This window comes from Acanthisitta chloris, unplaced genomic scaffold (genome assembly GCF_000695815.1).
Source record: "Acanthisitta chloris isolate BGI_N310 unplaced genomic scaffold, ASM69581v1 scaffold8497, whole genome shotgun sequence".
Taxonomy (NCBI): domain Eukaryota; kingdom Metazoa; phylum Chordata; class Aves; order Passeriformes; family Acanthisittidae; genus Acanthisitta; species Acanthisitta chloris.
The window spans coordinates 80,039-98,210 of NW_008683543.1; the positions used below are offsets into that span (position 1 = coordinate 80,039).

The window sequence follows — 18,172 nt, forward strand, 5'->3', positions numbered from 1 at the left end:
AAACCCTTTCCTGCGGACCCCCTTCCTCTAGCCACGCCTTTCCCAGTCTGTAGTGCTGGGTGGAGTTGCTGCAACCCAAGTGCAGAATCTAGTACTTCACCTTACTGAACCCCATGCAATTGTCCTCAGCCCACTGATCAAGTCTGCCCATGTCTCTCTGTAAAGCCTACCTACCCTTGAGCAGATCAATACTCCTGCTCAACTTAAGTGTTGTTTGCAAATTTACTGAGGGTGCACTCAATCCCCACATCCAGGCCATCAATAAAGATATTAAACAGGACCTGCCCCAAAACTAAGCCCTGGGGAATACTGCTAGTGACTGGCTACCAACTGGATTTAGCTCCATTCACCAAAACTCTCTGGGCCTGACCATCCAGCCAGATTTTTACCCATCAAAGATTCCACTTATCCAAGCCATGAACAGCCAGTTATTCTAGAAGTATGCTGTGGGAGACAGAATCAAAAACCTTATACAAATGAACAGAAGATCCCAAAGCATGTCTGCAGAAATACCGTTTGTGCTTCCACATTAAAACTAAAGCAAGATACACTCTTTTAATGGGTTCCATTTTTAATCTGAAAGGGCTGCACCATTTCACAGCAAAAGGAGATTGCACCTCTAGCTGATCAAAATAGAAAATTATTATGAATAATTAACCTAATTATTGTTGCCTGTTTGCTTGTCTTGTTGTGTTGAACATTAAGGACTCCAGACTGAATTTTGTGCAAACACAGATCTCTTTTTATGCCTGTGAATTTTCTGCATGGCAGATTCAATACATCAGCTGAGCTCCCCTTAGCAAAGTAAACCAGATAGTACGAGATCACATACCAAGGGTCAAGCACGGTATGGCTGGCAGCGGTGGGAACATAATTTCAAAATGCTAGCAATGAAATAACATTTAAAGAACATGAAAGAATTGCGCAGCACTGCTGTGGGTGGCATATCTATATTTACTGTTCAACAGCAGGCCTTCAGGAATAATTTGGTCCTGATGAGAATTTTATTTTTATATTTAAAAAATAAGTAAGAAAAGGGAATAAGAACAGTGATAGTGGATATATTCAATAGTCTGAGAAAGACAGAGAATCATAAAAGATAGGTCTGGAGGGGTCTTCAAGAGGTCATTTTGTCCCTCCTCCTACCCTAAAGCAGGATCAGCAATACCTAAATTTGTCCTGACAGACATTTTCTACCCTTTTCTTGAAAATGCCCAGTGAAGTGATTTCTTTTGGCAATCCACTCCCACGCTTAACTATCATTACTGTTAGGAAAATTTTCATAACATATAGCTTGTGTATGTCCTTGCAGACTAAGGCAGATTTTTTTTCTCCTGTCTCCACTGGACATTATTAACTCACTTTCTGTGGCAGCATTTTAAGTAGGTGGGCAGAAGTAGGGCTAAAAATAAACAAAACCAGTTTAGCTCACGAACATGCAGATTGCTTCTGTAAAAATTATACCCTGAAAGAGGTGGATGAAAACCACATTTTAGTTCAGTAATTATAGTTGTGTTTCTTAAAACAAGCCCTAGAAGTGCCCATTTGATCCATAAAGTACAGTGATAGGCTTTGCTTTTAAAAAGGGACAGCAGGATGGACTTGCGCTTACCAACATCATTTGCTGTAAAATGCATAAATGTTTATAAAATTTAACAGGGAGAGGCTATGAAGTTGGAAGTCTTAACTTTCATCTGTAGCTATGTCTAACATAAAGTTAAATCTTATGCAAAGGTGAGCCAGAATATTAGATATAGAGCAAGGAGTTTAATTTCTGAAAAGAAAAACCAGTAATTAAGTGAGGTTGCCACTTTTCTTAAACAAATTACCAAATACTAAAACTCTTCTCTAGTATTGCCAAAAGACCACACTTTGACTAGCAAAATTTCTGGCCAATGTTTATGCCTGGAAAAGAGAAGGCTCCAGGGTGACTTTTGTGGCCTTTCAGTACCTAAATGGGGCCTACAAGAGAGCTGGAGATGTACTTTCGACCTCTGTATGCAATGATAAGGACAAATGTTGGGAAAGGGAAAGTTCCATGTGGGGAAGCAAGCGGCCGACTCAGTGTGAATGATAAAGCAAGCTCCAACTTTATTGTCCGACAGGCTCTTTCTCATACAGTCCATGACAGGCATATAACTATCAATCATTTATAATTGGCTAAGCTCTAAAGATACCATTCAGGTACTCTCCCTACTTGCGGTTACAGCTGTGAGGATTATCTCTAACTTTCTCAGGCCTGGCTGCATTCTTAGCTGTTTGTCTCAAACTTGTTTGTCTCACCCTCAAGGACAACTTGCCCCTGCCATCTGCCCAGCTGAGTTACTCCCTCTCTATGTATAAGTTACTATCTCCAGAGCCTTCCTTGTACACTGCATTCCCAGGTGCGCTCCCAGGACTCTGTCCGTGCGTCCCCAGGGGACTGTGTCCTTGCTCTTTTTAGCCTTCCCCACGTGCATTCTCAGGATTATGTCCCGCCATTCTCCAATAGACAAAGGGGAATAGCTTTAAACTGAAAGAGGGTAGGATTAGCTTAGCCATTAGCAAGAAATTCTTTATGCTGAGAGTGGTGAGGCACTGGCACAGATTTCCCAGACAAATTGTGGATGTCCCATATTTGGAAGTGTTCAAGGCTAGGTTGGATGGGGCTGTGAGCAACCTGGTCTAGCAGAAGGTGTCCCTGTCCAAGGCAAGGGGTTGGATCTAGATGATCTCTAAGGTCTCTTCCAACCCAAAACATTCTATGATTCTATGTTTATTCTTATGTAAGGTAATAATAACTGTTTCATTGCCTCAAATTTCAGCATGTAAATTAAAAGTGGTACAATGACAGTAGTATAGGTCACAGATTACAACAAAATTCTGATTTCTTAATTTAGTGAAACAAGAAATAACGTTATTTATACAAATGTGACAATACTGATGAAACAGGCCATACTGAGCTAGGTGTGGATTAACAGAAGGGTAAGTTTCACGATGGAATAAGCAATGTCTGCTACCAGTGAGACTGCAATAGCTGGGGAATCTCAATTCCATTGCAAGATAAACTGATGGGGATCATCACAGAAGTAGAGAATAGGAGTGCTCATCCTACTATGTACTATGCAGTGAACTGTAGGAATATCCTGTCTCCACATAGGGTAGAGAGATAAGTGGGCTCATTTCTGCGCTGTAAAGGCACACATACCTTTGTGTGAGGGGACACAGAGCGCAGAAGGGAAGCTATTATGGGGCACAAGCTTTCTCTTATGCCCATCTGTGATACTAAGCCTTCACTGACACAAAATGCTTTATAAATCCATCAGTAGCAGCTGTTCATTAAAAGCTCCAAGCTCTAAGTTCCTTCAATAAATCAATATCCTCTGCTCCTTAAGCATCATGTACACAAAACAGATGTCAGCTGCTGTAAGAAAATCATTGGTTCCAGAAGCATGCCCACCTACTACCTCAAAATAAATATATTTTTTATTGTCTTGCCTTTCAAATTTTCTTCTGACTTATAAATTATTCACTGAACTTAATCATACCTGACACATAAGCCTGAAAAGTGAGAAATGTGTCCAACAGCTTCTTACTAGTTTCAGAGAGCAGAGAGAATGGATTGCAATAATATGAATAAAAAGTTAAGTAATATATCATGCATCAGTGATCGCGAGCTGGGAAAGTTGCTACCTAGGCCAATAACAGTTCCAGATTACTATTCCTTAGGCTGCACATTCAAAGGTCATGGAAATGCTCCTGTCTCTTTCATGAGTAATCCAAAAACTCCCTTGTCAAGAAGATAAAAACCCCACACCTCAAGGAAAATCAAAACAATTCTTTCACTAGCTACAGGTTTGATAAAAATGAAGGACATTGCAACATGAAACAACTAAGTCAACTGTATTGAAAGCATACTGTAAAATACTAGTAAGGGATTAATCAGACTTATTCCTTTTGCACTAATTAGCAAAGTCATTGTTCCCTAATTGGAAATCACTCAACAAGAGAGAAAATTAACAAGCTTCCCTGCATGTGTCTAAAAATATTCACCATAATGAAAATGTGGTATTGCATCACCTTTTATTTTCCTTCTCCCTCCCCCCTGTCTGTGATCTGGGTCAGATCATTTTAGCAGAATGAGGACACTTTCTCAATTTAAAAAAAAAATAAATGAAAAATACAAAAAAAGGTATGCTTTTGTTTATATGACAATTTTTTTTTTCTCCTGAGGATATTTTGGAGTATATTATAGTAATAGAGAAACACCTTAAAGTAAACAGGACCTCATTCCCAAGACTGGGATGATTTTCATACCTAAGGATGTATGCTGCGCCGTATGGTGAAGTGTAGTATAAGGACATCAGCTTCAGTTTGCTCAGATGCCAGAACAGCCTACCCAGTGTCTCAGGCTACAATTATTCTTACATCCCTTATAACTTTCCTCAGTACAGACAGCTCCCGAGGATCACTTTTACAAGGATCAGGGGATTTTATATCTGAAACATCTTATACTAAATAACAATGGGGTGGTTGGATTTTCTTTGCAAGTCATCCTAGCAGAGCTGATCCTGAAACTCTGTCAAGATTTGATTTGTAATACAGGCTGACTCTAGCTTGGAGGTTTGTCCTTCAGGAACTGACTTGATCAGTTCTCAGAGAAGAGATGAAAAAGTTAGAATTCAGCATGTATAAATTAGATCTACCTCTTTCTTCTTGCTTTTGTCACTAAGTTTGCTACCAGATTCTACCTCTTAATTGAGTTTGATAATTTATTGTGATTTTATAGGATATAAAGAAAAATTACATAGGTTTTCAAGACAATATTATCTTCAGATTCCCATAAAAATACAAGTAGATACTACTTATGCTATTTGTGTTAACACATCACAATATAAGCCTGGGTGTACACACAAAATGTGTGCATGTTTTGAGAATGTCTCTGATAAACTTTAAAGTTAGGAATTGCCTGGTTTATTCTAAGTGTCACTCATCTATGCAGTAAATTACAGGAATAGATGCAGCTATGATGGAAGTTATACAGATCAATTCTTTATCATGGGATAAAAAGGAGAAAAGCATTAGGCTTTTTGCTTATATGCTCACATAGTCTTTTCATCATCAGTGATATAACTTGGTGTGTATTAAAAAGTGTTTGTGATGTTTATAATTGTGTTTCTCCAAGTCACAACTGACTGAAAAAGCATCACATGTATAGTAAAATACCTTGAAAATAAAGATTTGCTAAGGAAAAAAACTCATTTCTGTTCTTCCTGCTCTCCTTTTTGCATAAATTCTACAAATGCATCTCCAAAGTATCAAGATCATTGAAATTTTCAATACTCTGTGACCACAGAGTACAACATATCTCAGAAAAAAGTTGCATGATCAAATGAGTTCAAAGAAACAATTCTGCAACTGCATGTAACCCAAAATCCATGTCCACAAATAGATGACCATTAAATTCTGTAACATTTTACCAAACCAAACCAAACAAAAAAAAAAAAAAAAAAAAACCAAAAAAAAAAAAAAAAAAAAAAAAAAGAAAAAAAAAAAAAAGAAAAGGGAAGTGCAGAAGACTTAAGTGGCTGAAGTCCCCACAATAGCAGCAATATTGAGTTAGGCAGCATAATCTGAACCTGCATTTTAAGCAGTGGGTGTTCCTGCAGTAGAGAAGAGGAAAGGAAGAGAATGGTGATAGGACCATCTCTTAGACCTCTCATCCTCAGTAGAGTTTTCCAGTCCCTTTCATATTCCATATCTTTTAGGCTGCAGAAGACTTAAGTGGCTGAAGTCCCCACAATAGCAGCAATATTGAGTTAGGCAGCATAATCTGAACCTGCATTTTAAGCAGTGGGTGTTCCTGCAGTAGAGAAGAGGAAAGGAAGAGAATGGTGATAGGACCATCTCTTAGACCTCTCATCCTCAGTAGAGTTTTCCAGTCCCTTTCATATTCCATATCTTTTAGGCTGGGAAAATGCTGCCATCCTGTTATTCCATATGCTGACTAACCAGCTGCTTTGCCCATAGTCCTTCAAAGGAATGAAGGGGACAGCTCCAGATCCTTTTCTGCCTTATCCAGCTACAGATTTTCATAGTTTGTTGGAACTTCATATTTTTCAGATTTCAGTCTCTAGCAAACCGAATAAAGTTGGCAAATGGATTTAAAAGTTAGTGGGAGGTGGAGGTGACAGGTTAGCAAGTGGACAGCAACATAATTGCATACATTTTTCCCAATGAAAACCAGGCTAAACATAACCAAGATACATATAGATAGTGAAGGAATATGTCCTGAATCAAGCTCAGCTGTAATAGAATTGTCAGTTATCTGTCGTCTGCACCTTCCTTAGAAGTTAGCTAACCAGACCATTTTTCATCTGCTTACAAGTAAAAGATAAACTTTTGCCACTTTTCAGGAATGGGCAAGAAAATACCAATTTTTTTTTCAGCTGGATCAGTTTATCTAGACTGTGAAAGCTCAAACACCAAGAGGATACTGCCAGCAAAGACAGAGAAAAAAAATCTGCTTACTTCCTGGTAGGATAATGAGAGTGTAGCAGCGGAGGTGTGTATTTCAAAATCACAGCAAACTGTGCTTTATCCAGAATGGTACCACAGCATTTGACACATGTGCTGTAACCACATGGAAACCATGGCAATGGAGGAAAATTGTAGGAGGGAGATTGTATGGTATAGCAAGACAAAAAACTCAGCAAAACCAGGAAAATAAATTTGTATTATGTAAAGGAGATATGACACAGTTGTGCTGTTCAAAGGTTATTCCTTATATAAAAAGAAACATTGGTAATAATGAAAATCCTTTCTTAGAAGAGTAGGCGCATGAGCAATGGTAGGTAGGTAGGTGGGAGGACCAGCGTGGGTTGTGAGACCAATATTAGATTTAAAGTACTCAGAGAGGAAAAGTCCTACAAGATGAAAAATTCCCTTCAAAAACAACAGTGAAAGCAAAAGGGAGCATGTTTTTAAGTTGTTTGCTCTGCCAGAGATGAAAATGAAACCACCTCGAGACTGCATACAGCAAACAGAGAAAGGGAGTAGCAGATCTCTGACAATTACCACGGTACAAACACAGCTTTCACAAGGTGCCTTGCTCTTCAGAGAGAAAAAAACCCCCATAATTAAAGGAATGAAATACCACTCAGCTTTAAGGTGTTAATAATGTCCTGGAAGGTCAACTAGAAAGTCCACTAGTGACAGTAAAAGGCTGCCTGCTGACTAGAGGGGTTTTTGGCTCATTTCCACAAAGCTCTTATTCAGGTGCAAATTGAAGAGTAAGCCAAGGAAATAACTTGTAATCACACATCACATAATTGCTTGATGACCTATATTCAGTGAGGTAGGGGCCCTAATTTAATCTCTGTCCAACACGCCAGCAAAACTCTATCACATCTCTCAGAGTAATCAGGGTAGCCATGGGATGAACAAGCAATGTCATGATGAAGGTCAAGTCACACTACTAAGAAAGTATGAAGAAGTCTGTGAAGAAAAAGACCCAGCTTAACAGAAGCCTGCAATTCCCAGAGCAAGCACTTGGCTGTTTCTCATACCCCCCCCAAACTATCATGTTCAGCAGAAAGGAATAAAAGCAATGCATAATTATGTATTATATGAATCATCTCTGAAAGTGAAAGGCTTCCCAGGAAGAGATATTTCTATAAAATATCATCATAGATTAAAAGAAATAATTCTATTTCATCCCAATTTATGCTGGAAAGTCATTGGAAAAGAAAAGTAATTTCATGTTTTCTCCTCTTTTTTGTTTTACTACTATTTACCATTTTCCCTTCCTTCTTGTGCCTCATGATTGACATCCTACTTCTGCATAGCTCCTAAACTTACAGGAGTTTTACAGAGTGCAGCTTAAAATTAAGCACATTCCTAAAAGCTTTCCCGAATAGAATGGGATTAAAAAACATGTGAAATTAAGTATTTGTACAAGCACTTTGCTGAATTACAATGACTTCAAAGCCAAACCCAAAAGCTTCTGCTGCCTGGCCCCTCTGATTAAACATCCTCTGTGGGTGAACAGTGACATGCAGGACTTTTGATTTTTAATAGTTCTATATTCTTTTGCAAATCTTATATCTACAGAGAACAGAAATGACCAAGAGCAAATACATTTACTGTGATGCATTGCAATTCACATATACATTATGGAACTCTGAAATGCGTGTTTCTAAAGTCTCAAAAATACTAAGCTCCATGCCTGATAAAGCCAAACATAAAGCATGGCTTGATGAAGTTTGTGGTGGTGCATAACATTTATGTTCACCTTGCAGAGGTTGCAATAACTGATCTCAGAGGAGGAGTTTTGGCTCAGGAAAAGATGTGGTAAAGTCTGCTGGATGATAAAAGGAATCACTGGGTCCCTCGAGCAAGTGCCAGCTAGATTATGAAAATCCCTGCAGAAAATGAGACTGCTTTCTCCTTTGGACACTACTGGAAAGACAAAGCACAAGCAATCCCTGGCTTCCCTTGAGACAAAGTAAGGCAGGCTGCTGTGGGCAGCTGCAATAAGCATGCTTTTTTCTGCTGGTCTATTCATGACTGATGTCAAGAGCATGACATTCTTAACAAGGATCAAATGGTTTTCTCTAAAATCTATTTCTCAGATAAGGCCTCTGGGAAAAAAATGGGGTAGAGGAGGACAAGGAAGGAGAGGAAATTAATGAGAGAAATACATAAGGAGTCTTTTGTCACTAATCATGGGTACTAGAAGAGGAAGAGATCCTTTTTATTTTTTTCTCATTTTAAAGCTACAGCCTTAGGCGAGTTATACTAAAATCACGTTATTTTTGGTCCAGTGAACTATGATTCACTGTTATAGCTAAGAATTTTGTAGAAGACACGGAGACAATTATTGATTTTAAATCTGCACTATTTTCTTTTATGTATATAATTTATTTTCTTGCTTTAGGGGACATCTCTATCTGAGAATCATTTAAAATAAAAGACTAATACCAAAATTGTCCATTTGTGCAATTTTCCTGAGAATTTGGGTGGCTTTTTTAAAAGGCCCAAATAAAAGAAAAACACAGTGGCATTTAAAAAACCAAAACCTCATGATTCTTTTAGACTAAAACTTTCATGAACACTTACAAAAGTTTCAGTTTTTGGTTCTCCACAAAATACAGTGCAATTCTGAGTGGAAAGCATGGATTTGAGCTGTAAAGACTAGCTCAGGGCTAATTTCATATGTTAAGTATACAATAATACACAAGTATGCAAAGCTTTTGCAGGCCAAAACTGTATTTTATCAAAGTACATACTTGGATACCCACTTAACACTAACAGGTTAAAATACTTCGCAAATTCAAAGTGCTGGTCCCTTTTCAGAATAATATTGAAATACATTCCCAAATTTACTCTTGTTCAGAAAAGAAAATGTAAAAATAAACGTGACCAAACACTTCAAATAAGTTCAAATACTTTCCTTAACTGGTACCTAGAAGTAAAGAGTAGAAACAAACAAAAAGAGAAACTTTATGTCTTACTATAGAGGTCTACTTGATGTAGTAAAATACAGACTTACTTGAGGGTGGTGAGCTCTGTAAGGGATGGTTGGGTGGCCTTGAGATAGCTCTCTCTCCGTGCAGCAATCTTTGGAGATGGCTTCGGACTTGTGTCTGAGTCTCCACTGTCATCATCCCCCATGGCTTTGATGTAACTGCCACTACGCATTCGTCGGCAAGGAATCTCATCATCTTTTCCTCGTGGAGTGTATCCAGTCCATTCATCTTGAGGAACCTGAAGTGATAACCACAATTCTCTTATTAGTACGCTCTTCTCTGATTTGACCATGATAAGCCACAATAGAGCCATAACAAAACCTCTCATGGCCAAGGGCTTATTCTCAAACCCATTTGACTATGGGTTGCTGTGAGAAGGAGGCCCACTTCTCCTCCTGCGGTCATGAACATCTCTAGAGTTCTTTGCTATTTTGTATTACTCATCTGCTAAGCTTTAGCAAACATGCTGACATAGAAGCCTCAGTTAGGTCTAATAATGGGCTGGATAGATCAGGGGTTTTCCAGTGATTTTCATTCAAAGCACTTGTAAACCAGTTCAGGGTATTTTTTGATCAGCTAAACATATTGAACATCCTTAGGGAGGCACAAAAGCTGAAATACAAATCCCTGTATCACAATATTTTCTGACAGAGTGTGCGTAAGAGCAGTCACCAGGATGATTTTGGTTCAAGACACATTTGAAATTAGTGAAGCTATGTACTAATTATCACAAAAGTGTGAAATTTTACTACTATTGCTTCTATAGCATAATTAGTGCAACTGAACACCCGTCAGCTTGCAGGGATCCTCCTTCTGTTAGTCTGAGTGTCTGAGTCATACAACTCTTTATTCCCTTCTTTTTCTTCTTCTTCTTCTTGATGTGTATTATTTCTCTTGGTCTTAATTCAGTGTTGTCCCTTCTTTGTATTGAAAATATGGAACTCTGGCAATGTGCATGCATGAGATTTTGAGACCTTGCAAAGGACAATCCAAGAGCACAGTGTTCCTGTCCCACCCATCCTCTCCCTTCCTCTGCTCCTGGAATTTCAGACCATTTAAAGCAACATCCTTCTCTTTCCTGTAACTCCAGAAACAAGATGCAGTGGATCAGGGTCTTTGAAGTTATGTTGAAGAAACATCATTTTTATACTAAAGACGAACCTGAAAAAAGACTTTGTAGTTAAACATGTTTTGAGCTAGACTTAAATACAAGTAGTTGTGAATTTGTAGTTTGCTGCTTCTCTTATTATTCCCAGTGAATCAACTCTATAAAGGCAGCTACAGCTACAAGGCTCAGAAAAACCTTACAAGCCACATTAAACAAGAAGTCATGAATCTGGGTTACTAAATTTGTCTTGCAGCTTACAAATACTGTCACCTACGAGCGTAGTCAGAGTGCCTCTTTTCTATGGAAAGTTTGCTCTTCATCAACATTTAACTTCTGCTGAGGATGTTATGTGTCCATTTCTTCCCAGATTTTAGACAGTGTTTTTAGACAACCAAAACTGAAACACCGGAATGTTTGCTAACAGCTTAGCTATTGATTCCCATTACAAACAGAAGTCTAAGCCCAGAGGCTGCAAGGCATTTCAAATGCTACTGTCAATATAGGTAAATTTTTTATCGTCTTTTAATGGCCTTTTATCACTCTATACTCCTATAAACTGTAACCCGAGTACCACTGTGCTATATGAAAGAACCAGGATACTTAATGATCCTAAGAGTTTATCAGCTTATTACTAATTATAATTAATTCATTATATTAATTACAGTAACTATATTAATTAAACTATTCATAAGCTATGCCTTTGCCTTGTTTCCTGTCAATTTCAAACTCAAGACCTTGTCAACTTTCTTCCATCACTGACTCTCCTTTTCCTGCTACTGTCATAGTGATTTACAGCCTTCCTTGTACTACCAGGCCCAAACAAGTGCTTTCCTCTTGTGCCTTCTGTTCTCCCAGATTTCTCTTGGTTAAGTCTGGCCTTGAAACTCATTTGGAGCTTCAGTATTTTCCTTAAAGGACTGAAGAGTTAATTCTGGAAGTCTACTCTAGTTTGTACCTTTTTCAATATTTCTTCTTATGACTCAGTCTTCATTCCTTCCTTGTGCTTTTTTAAAGCAAATTTCCACATTTCCTTTATACAACCTTTAGTTAATGGCTTTGATAACTCTAAGAAACATTTAAATTCTTATCTTTCAGCAGCACACAAAGTTTGTTGCTTGTTTGTTTGTCTGGGCTTTTTTGGTTTTGCTTTTTTTAAATATCTGTCTGGGCTTCAAGCATGTAAGTTCCTTAAGGCAGGAATATAGCTTAAGGTCCAGTTTTGCTACCGCAGAATTGTGTGCATCTATAGGAAGTTAATGAATAAATACATCTAAATCACTTATAATATTATTCTAAGAAAGGGTAAGACAATAACTAAGATTGAGAGCACTAAAGACTACCAGAACCCACTGAAGGGACAAGATTGAATAAACAGCTTTGATATGTTTCCACACAAGAAGAAAAAGAAAAAAAGTAGGAAAGAAAAAGCAGTATTTCAGTTCGGTGACTTCTAAGTTTACGTCTGGACATCAGATCTGGAAAGCTAATGCTTTCCTGGTATGTATACATCTGTGAAGTCCAAATGAAGGTAATACTCAGTCGTGGTTTTAATTTTGATTTTTGTCATAAAAGAGTATAGGGCATTTTACACTTCTCCCCTAGCCACTTGTGACAAGACAGAGGATAAAATTTTTTTCAGGTCTTATTCTTGCATTGGTTCTAGGCCTAGAACACCATCAAACAGTGAATATACAATCTGTATTCATACCACCTCTAACATACATTTTGGAACCTACAGCTTCTGCTTGTCAATAGTAAAGCTTTCACTTCTCAAATCACTCGTGTACAAAAAAGAAGTTAACACAGGCTTAGTAAAATCAAGCTCTGCTGACATTTTGATGACATGCTCAGACTTCAGTCAGAAGTTTAAAACCTGTAATAGTGTATTTCCAACCTGTTTTTAGGCATATATTAGATATCGAAGTCATAGCATGTAGAAAATCTGTGAATTCTCAGAGGATATGCACTTTGATCTCTTTAATATCTTATTCATTATGCTTTAGTTGAAGATCTGTGCTTTTTCTCACTAAGATAAATTAGCAAATTAATCTTTAATGCATTAAATAAAATATGTTAGTATAATGTTAAGGTTGGTGTCTCTAACTGAGAAAAAGTCAGGAAAGTTGAAGTTACAATGCTCATGCAGCAGTGGTAATTCAGGCAAGCTGAATACTTGTAGCTTTATTAGGTAATAGACACACTTAAATGCAATGCTGTCATTGATAGGTGCAGTACAAATGATGAGCTGTAGTTACTCTCTGCACCATAACTCTGGAACTACTGAGTTATTTTATCAATAACCCCATATGCAAATACAATACCTTTTATCCCAAAGCTTCTCAAAATGATTTATATACAATAGGCCAAGTTTTGAATGCTGGTTTCAATAGTTGTACCACAAAACTTCCCATTTACACAGGCAAACACTGTGTACAGTGATAAGCTTTGAATGCATTGCTCTAGTCCCAGAGTTTGTACAATGCGATCGAATGTTGCCGGTCTGAGCTCTGCTCGTATCAGTGAATTGAGCAATCACTGAGAAACAGCAGGCTACCTTTCTAGTAGCTTTTCCACCTTTTAAAAAACACTAGTTGCAGATAACACATAGACACTAAGGCAAAGCAGACCCAGGGAGTGCCACAAATGCACTGGCTGGTTTACATATTGGAAGTTACCTGCATGTGCAAACCCAAAGGAATTGATACAAAAGTGACCCAAGTTCCACTGCTACATTATGGGTTTAAGGGTAAACCCTGTATGCACCAAAGAGAAAAGGATAGCTATGGTTACAAAAACCATCCAGATTTAGAGAACAGCCTAAAATATCAACCCAGATACGCTTCTAATTTCAGTTACCACATTGAGGAAGTCAGAGTGTTTGTGCAAACTATCTTGCCTGCCTAGACAAAGCTGTAGTAGAATGTAATGGGCATTTGATTAAAAACCTGTTTTAGGTAAACTTTTTGAACAGGGTATTTTGCAGTGTTTTTCATTTAGTTTTGTTTCGTTTTTTACACCTTTTTTTTTTGGTGGTTTTTTTTTTTTTTTTTTTTGTTTTTTTTTTTTTTTACGGTAAGGTTTCAGTATTTAAGAGAATATTAGAGACAGAAATTTGGGTCCAGCTCCCCTTTATCTTATTTCTTATTTCAGATTCACAAGAGTCAAACCCCCTTGTTTCAGAAGCTGGAGTAGGAGAAAACAGGAAGACATCATGTAACTGGTAAAGAGCATTCGCAGGATAAAGAAACACTTTAGAAGTTTTGCTTTGGGTATTAACAGTTATAATACTCTTTATGAAAGGATCTCAGAGCACTGTCTGTGTATTACTTGAGTAGGACAAACAACCCTTAAAGCTCAGCATTTCTTTTCATTGTACCTATTTTGCTGTTTAAAAAAAACAGGCAGATAAAATGTCAGCATTTTAATACTGCTGTGCCTATAGGCAAATACCTCAAGCAATACCTACTAAAAGAAGTGACCTGATTTTCAGAGTGCTTTCTTTGGTGCCTAAAAGGAATGGCTGTAACAGCTCATGCAGACAGTGCAATTTACTGTCACAGTAAAGTGTTTCATATCCTGAGTAAAAAGTAAAACATCAAACCCTCTCCAAAATACAAGTTGCAAAGATAAAATCAATTAGATTATTTGATACATTCCATTTCTATACATATAGTATTAAACATCCTGTAGTGTATTTTCTTCTGTTGATCTAGAAAAAATGCTTGGAGATGTGTCTATGTGAACCACAAGCTCTTTTATTTTTTCAGTCAGGAGGTCTGCACATACTTTCCCACAGGCTCTTACTTTGTTTGAATGGCCAATATTATATCTTGCAAGGTCACATACTACACTGCACACAAGTGCATATGCATGGTATCTCCTGCCTTAGAGGATTAATAGGATTAAGATTGACATACTTGAGATAAAGCTGTTTCATGCTTTTAAGAAAATCATATTATCCAATTACCTTGGCAATACTATTTTTCCAGTATCAGAATATCAAGCAGGAACATCACTTGCGTGATTGTTTTTACTCTTGTGAAAAAGGGGGAACATTTAAACTCAGATCTAACAATGAATATAATTGTTTTTATTAAAATAGCACTATCACACTATCAAAGTAATAGAGATCCTGGAAACATTTAATTCTGCAAATGATCTTTAAGCTCGTGTACAATTCTTTCTTTGCAAGCCTGAAAATTGAGTGCACTTCACTTACAGAAAAAGCAGAGTGAAACAGAACACCTGAATTGTTACTTGAAAATAGACAGAAAATATTCAGCAAAGACCTCTGAGCCAGGCAGCATACTGAAGCTTAAGACTTCAGCATTCCACTAGAAATAAATTTTTACAAGTATGAAAGCTAAGCCTGACAATAGTTTTGTTCTTTTGATTAAATGGATGATATAAGATTCTTTTGTAAATAGAGCAGATTTACAAAATAAAGATAACATACTGCTACTAGGCAACATCTTACCTGGATTCAGCTTCATTTAGTGTATAGATTACCTGTCCTGATATTCCACTAAATTTATGTTGCTCTGGAAGTGTTCACACTTTGTCATTAGCCAGGCTGGACTGACTGGTCAATTCCTTTAATGCATTTTTTGCTATAAAGGAACTGAATTTTTCTCATAGATAGTCTAGGTCCCCAAAGAAAGAAACTAAGCAAAGAGGTATACTGGCCCCCCAGTTTTCAAATATTCATTGCAAAAGCTCACTCATAGTGGTATGAGAAATAAGCCAAAATGTAATGACAAAGGTAAAGAAAATATTTAATTTCCTTCTTTTTTTCTTTCGTTTTTTTTTTTTTGCCCCAAAGAGTTATTAACTTACCTTACAGGGTGAAATAGCAAACAGACTGTCTCTATAGCAAATTAAGTTCATTATTGATCTCTAGTTTGATTTGGTTTATTGCAGCTGAAATCATTAAAGCTTCTCCCTGTGCTTTGCCAAAGCAATGTGTATGACTGTAGAAGTAAACACAAGGGCTGGAAGGAGTGGCTAACCATTGCTCACAGCAGTAGACTCGTAACTTTAGCTTGCCATTAGTATGCAAATGATTAATGAAACGAAATCACACAACTGAAGAACAATGCTTAATGACTGCTCAAACCCATGCAATTTGGTCTTCTTAGCCATTATTATGCCTTTTCTGCCTGCTGTAAAGGAGGCTTCAATTGCTATCTTCCACTTACTAAGCTTATTCCTAGCACTCATGAATATTGAATTAATCAGACCAATAAGGATGAGTAACATTTCTTTCTATCAATGTGCATGCATTAAGAATCATTGAAATACACAAAAAAAAGCAAGCCTTAGAAAGAACAATATATGTTTAAAAAGCCTCAAATATTTTCAAAAAGGCAGATAGGGTTGCCTCTATTTAGGATCAATGTAATATGCTCAGTATGTGCAGCAACGCTTGCTTTAGCTTGTACTCTTTCAGCAATAATGTTCTACTATAAATTAATTTAATTTAGATGATTGATCTCAATTTTTTTTTGCCAAAGTAGAATTAACAGGCAGAAAAAAGAGCCTGTCCAAGATGAAGCATTACTTCCTCTATCCTGTGCCCACCCCTTGAATCAAACCTGAACAAGCAGTGTGAAGAACTGCAATCTTCCTTCACACAACAGTAGTTTGGAAAGTCTTCTAAACCAATATGAATCCTTATAGAATCGGCCAACAGACAAAATTCTTCAAGCACCACTGAAGTTTATACTGTGATTTATCAAAAGATGTCTTAACCACTGGCTTCTCAGTCTGATTCACATTCAGTTCTATGAAAGGAATGAGCGTCTCCTACATGAAACAATCATGTCTTGATTCCAGATAGTATTCTTGATTTCTCCTGCTTTACATGTAAAAATCCAACCAACCATGAAGAGGTTACAGTAATTCCAGCCAAGTGCCTTGCAAATTTGCTGCCCCCAAACATACTCTGTAGAAAGGAAGTCAGACAGCAACTACCATATCCATTAGCTGAGGGAAACACAGCTGAAGGTCATATAGCAGGACTCAGCCAGGACCTCAAACTTAAGCTGCTTTGGTGATTATGTTGGATGATATTCTCTCAGTGTCAGAGGGCAGATACTCATTCTCATCTTTTACAATACACTCGAAACATTCAATGCCATTGATTATTAAGAAATATGGCTTATTTCCCAATTAAGGACAACAGGATGTCTGTGAACATAAATACCAACCCTTGAAAGGTTGCTTTCAATAACTAGCAATGGAGAAATGTTCTTTCCTTTCTTCTGTACATCTTCTTTTGAGGCAAATCACTTCAACACCTGCATAGAGTGACTGGTTGGCATCAAATGCCAATGCTGTTAAATGAGATGTCATTTTACCTTTCTTTCACTACACATGACCACAAGCTCACTATCAAGCAGACAGCAGGAAACCGGCTCGTGGGTGGAGAACATGTAGCTGAATCTGTATCCTTGGAAGAAAGCAGATGCAGTGGGAAGAGCATTTTGAGAAACAGTCCTTATGCTGTTTCTTTTAGCTGCCTGTGGCTGGATGATCTCTGGTGCTTTGCTAATGTTGTGCTCTCACAGGCAGCAGCTGTAAGCAACGCAGTTAAGCTGCCATTTCCAGCTGGCTATTATTCAGTCACATTTTAGTAGCCAATGGACAGACCTCACTGGAACTTCCACAGTGCTTTCTTTTGGATAAGAGCAATGCAATATACCTGTGTAAAAAGCTTTCATTTGGCTGTAAGGAAACTTTCCTGGTTTCAGAACATCACAGTGTGTTTTTGCAGTGACTCCGAACAGTCACCTCTGTTCTACAGTAGTGTTCCATTGTATATCAAATCAAAGTCATGGTCTTGACTTTTATCTGCTGGGAACTAAACTGCTACAGACAAGGAAACCTCAAAGATTTCCTAATGAACTGGTTAGCAGGCTGGGGTTATGCCAGTAAAGCAAAATTAGACACAAATGTATTTGCATAAAAGAATCTTGGACACAATTCAAAGACTGTCTTTGGAAGCCCTGGCCCATCAGAACTGTCACAGTGCCTTATCCAACTGCATGACACATTGCTTGGCCTTTAGTGAGAGAAATACATATCTATCAGGAGTCCAAACAAGGCAGTCCATTGCATAGGTTCAGGCTAAGAAGAAGAAAGGACAAACAATATACAACAGATTGATGTTCCTGTTGCTTATTTCACCAATGAAAGAAGCTCACCTGTGCAACAAGCACAGCACAATAGCACATGTACAGCAGAATAGAAACTGTGGCCAGCTCAAACCACTCTGCTGTTGTGATAATATTTCCTCACTCAAGATCTGTACTATGAATTCCATTCTTGAAAAAACCCCAATGAACAACCCAATATATGGATGAAGAGAAATACTTCCAGTTACTTTGCAATGACTGAGCAAAATGTATCACTGCTTAGTCTTTTCTTCCCCACCTACTTTGCATATCTTCACAATAAAAGTTAAGGATTTCAAATTCAGATGCAAATTGCAATGAACCTCTTTGCTGGACTTGATTTGTTTTGAAGATGCTTTGTTTTAGAGTGAGATTATTGA

At 37.6% G+C, this 18,172-nt stretch overlaps 1 protein-coding gene across 1 annotated transcript in view; it reads right to left on the reverse strand.

Annotated features, from left to right (window-relative positions):
* LOC103806307 (disks large-associated protein 1-like) overlaps positions 1–9,801 on the reverse strand; it is a gene marked incomplete at its 3' end in the record, with an annotated part of 61,676 nt that extends 51,875 nt beyond the window's left edge. The window contains exon 1 of the mRNA XM_009078988.1: positions 9,533–9,801. Coding sequence (XP_009077236.1) covers positions 9,533–9,801 — 269 coding nt within the window. The remainder of the gene's footprint in view (positions 1–9,532) is intronic.
* Positions 9,802–18,172: the final 8,371 nt, after the last annotated feature.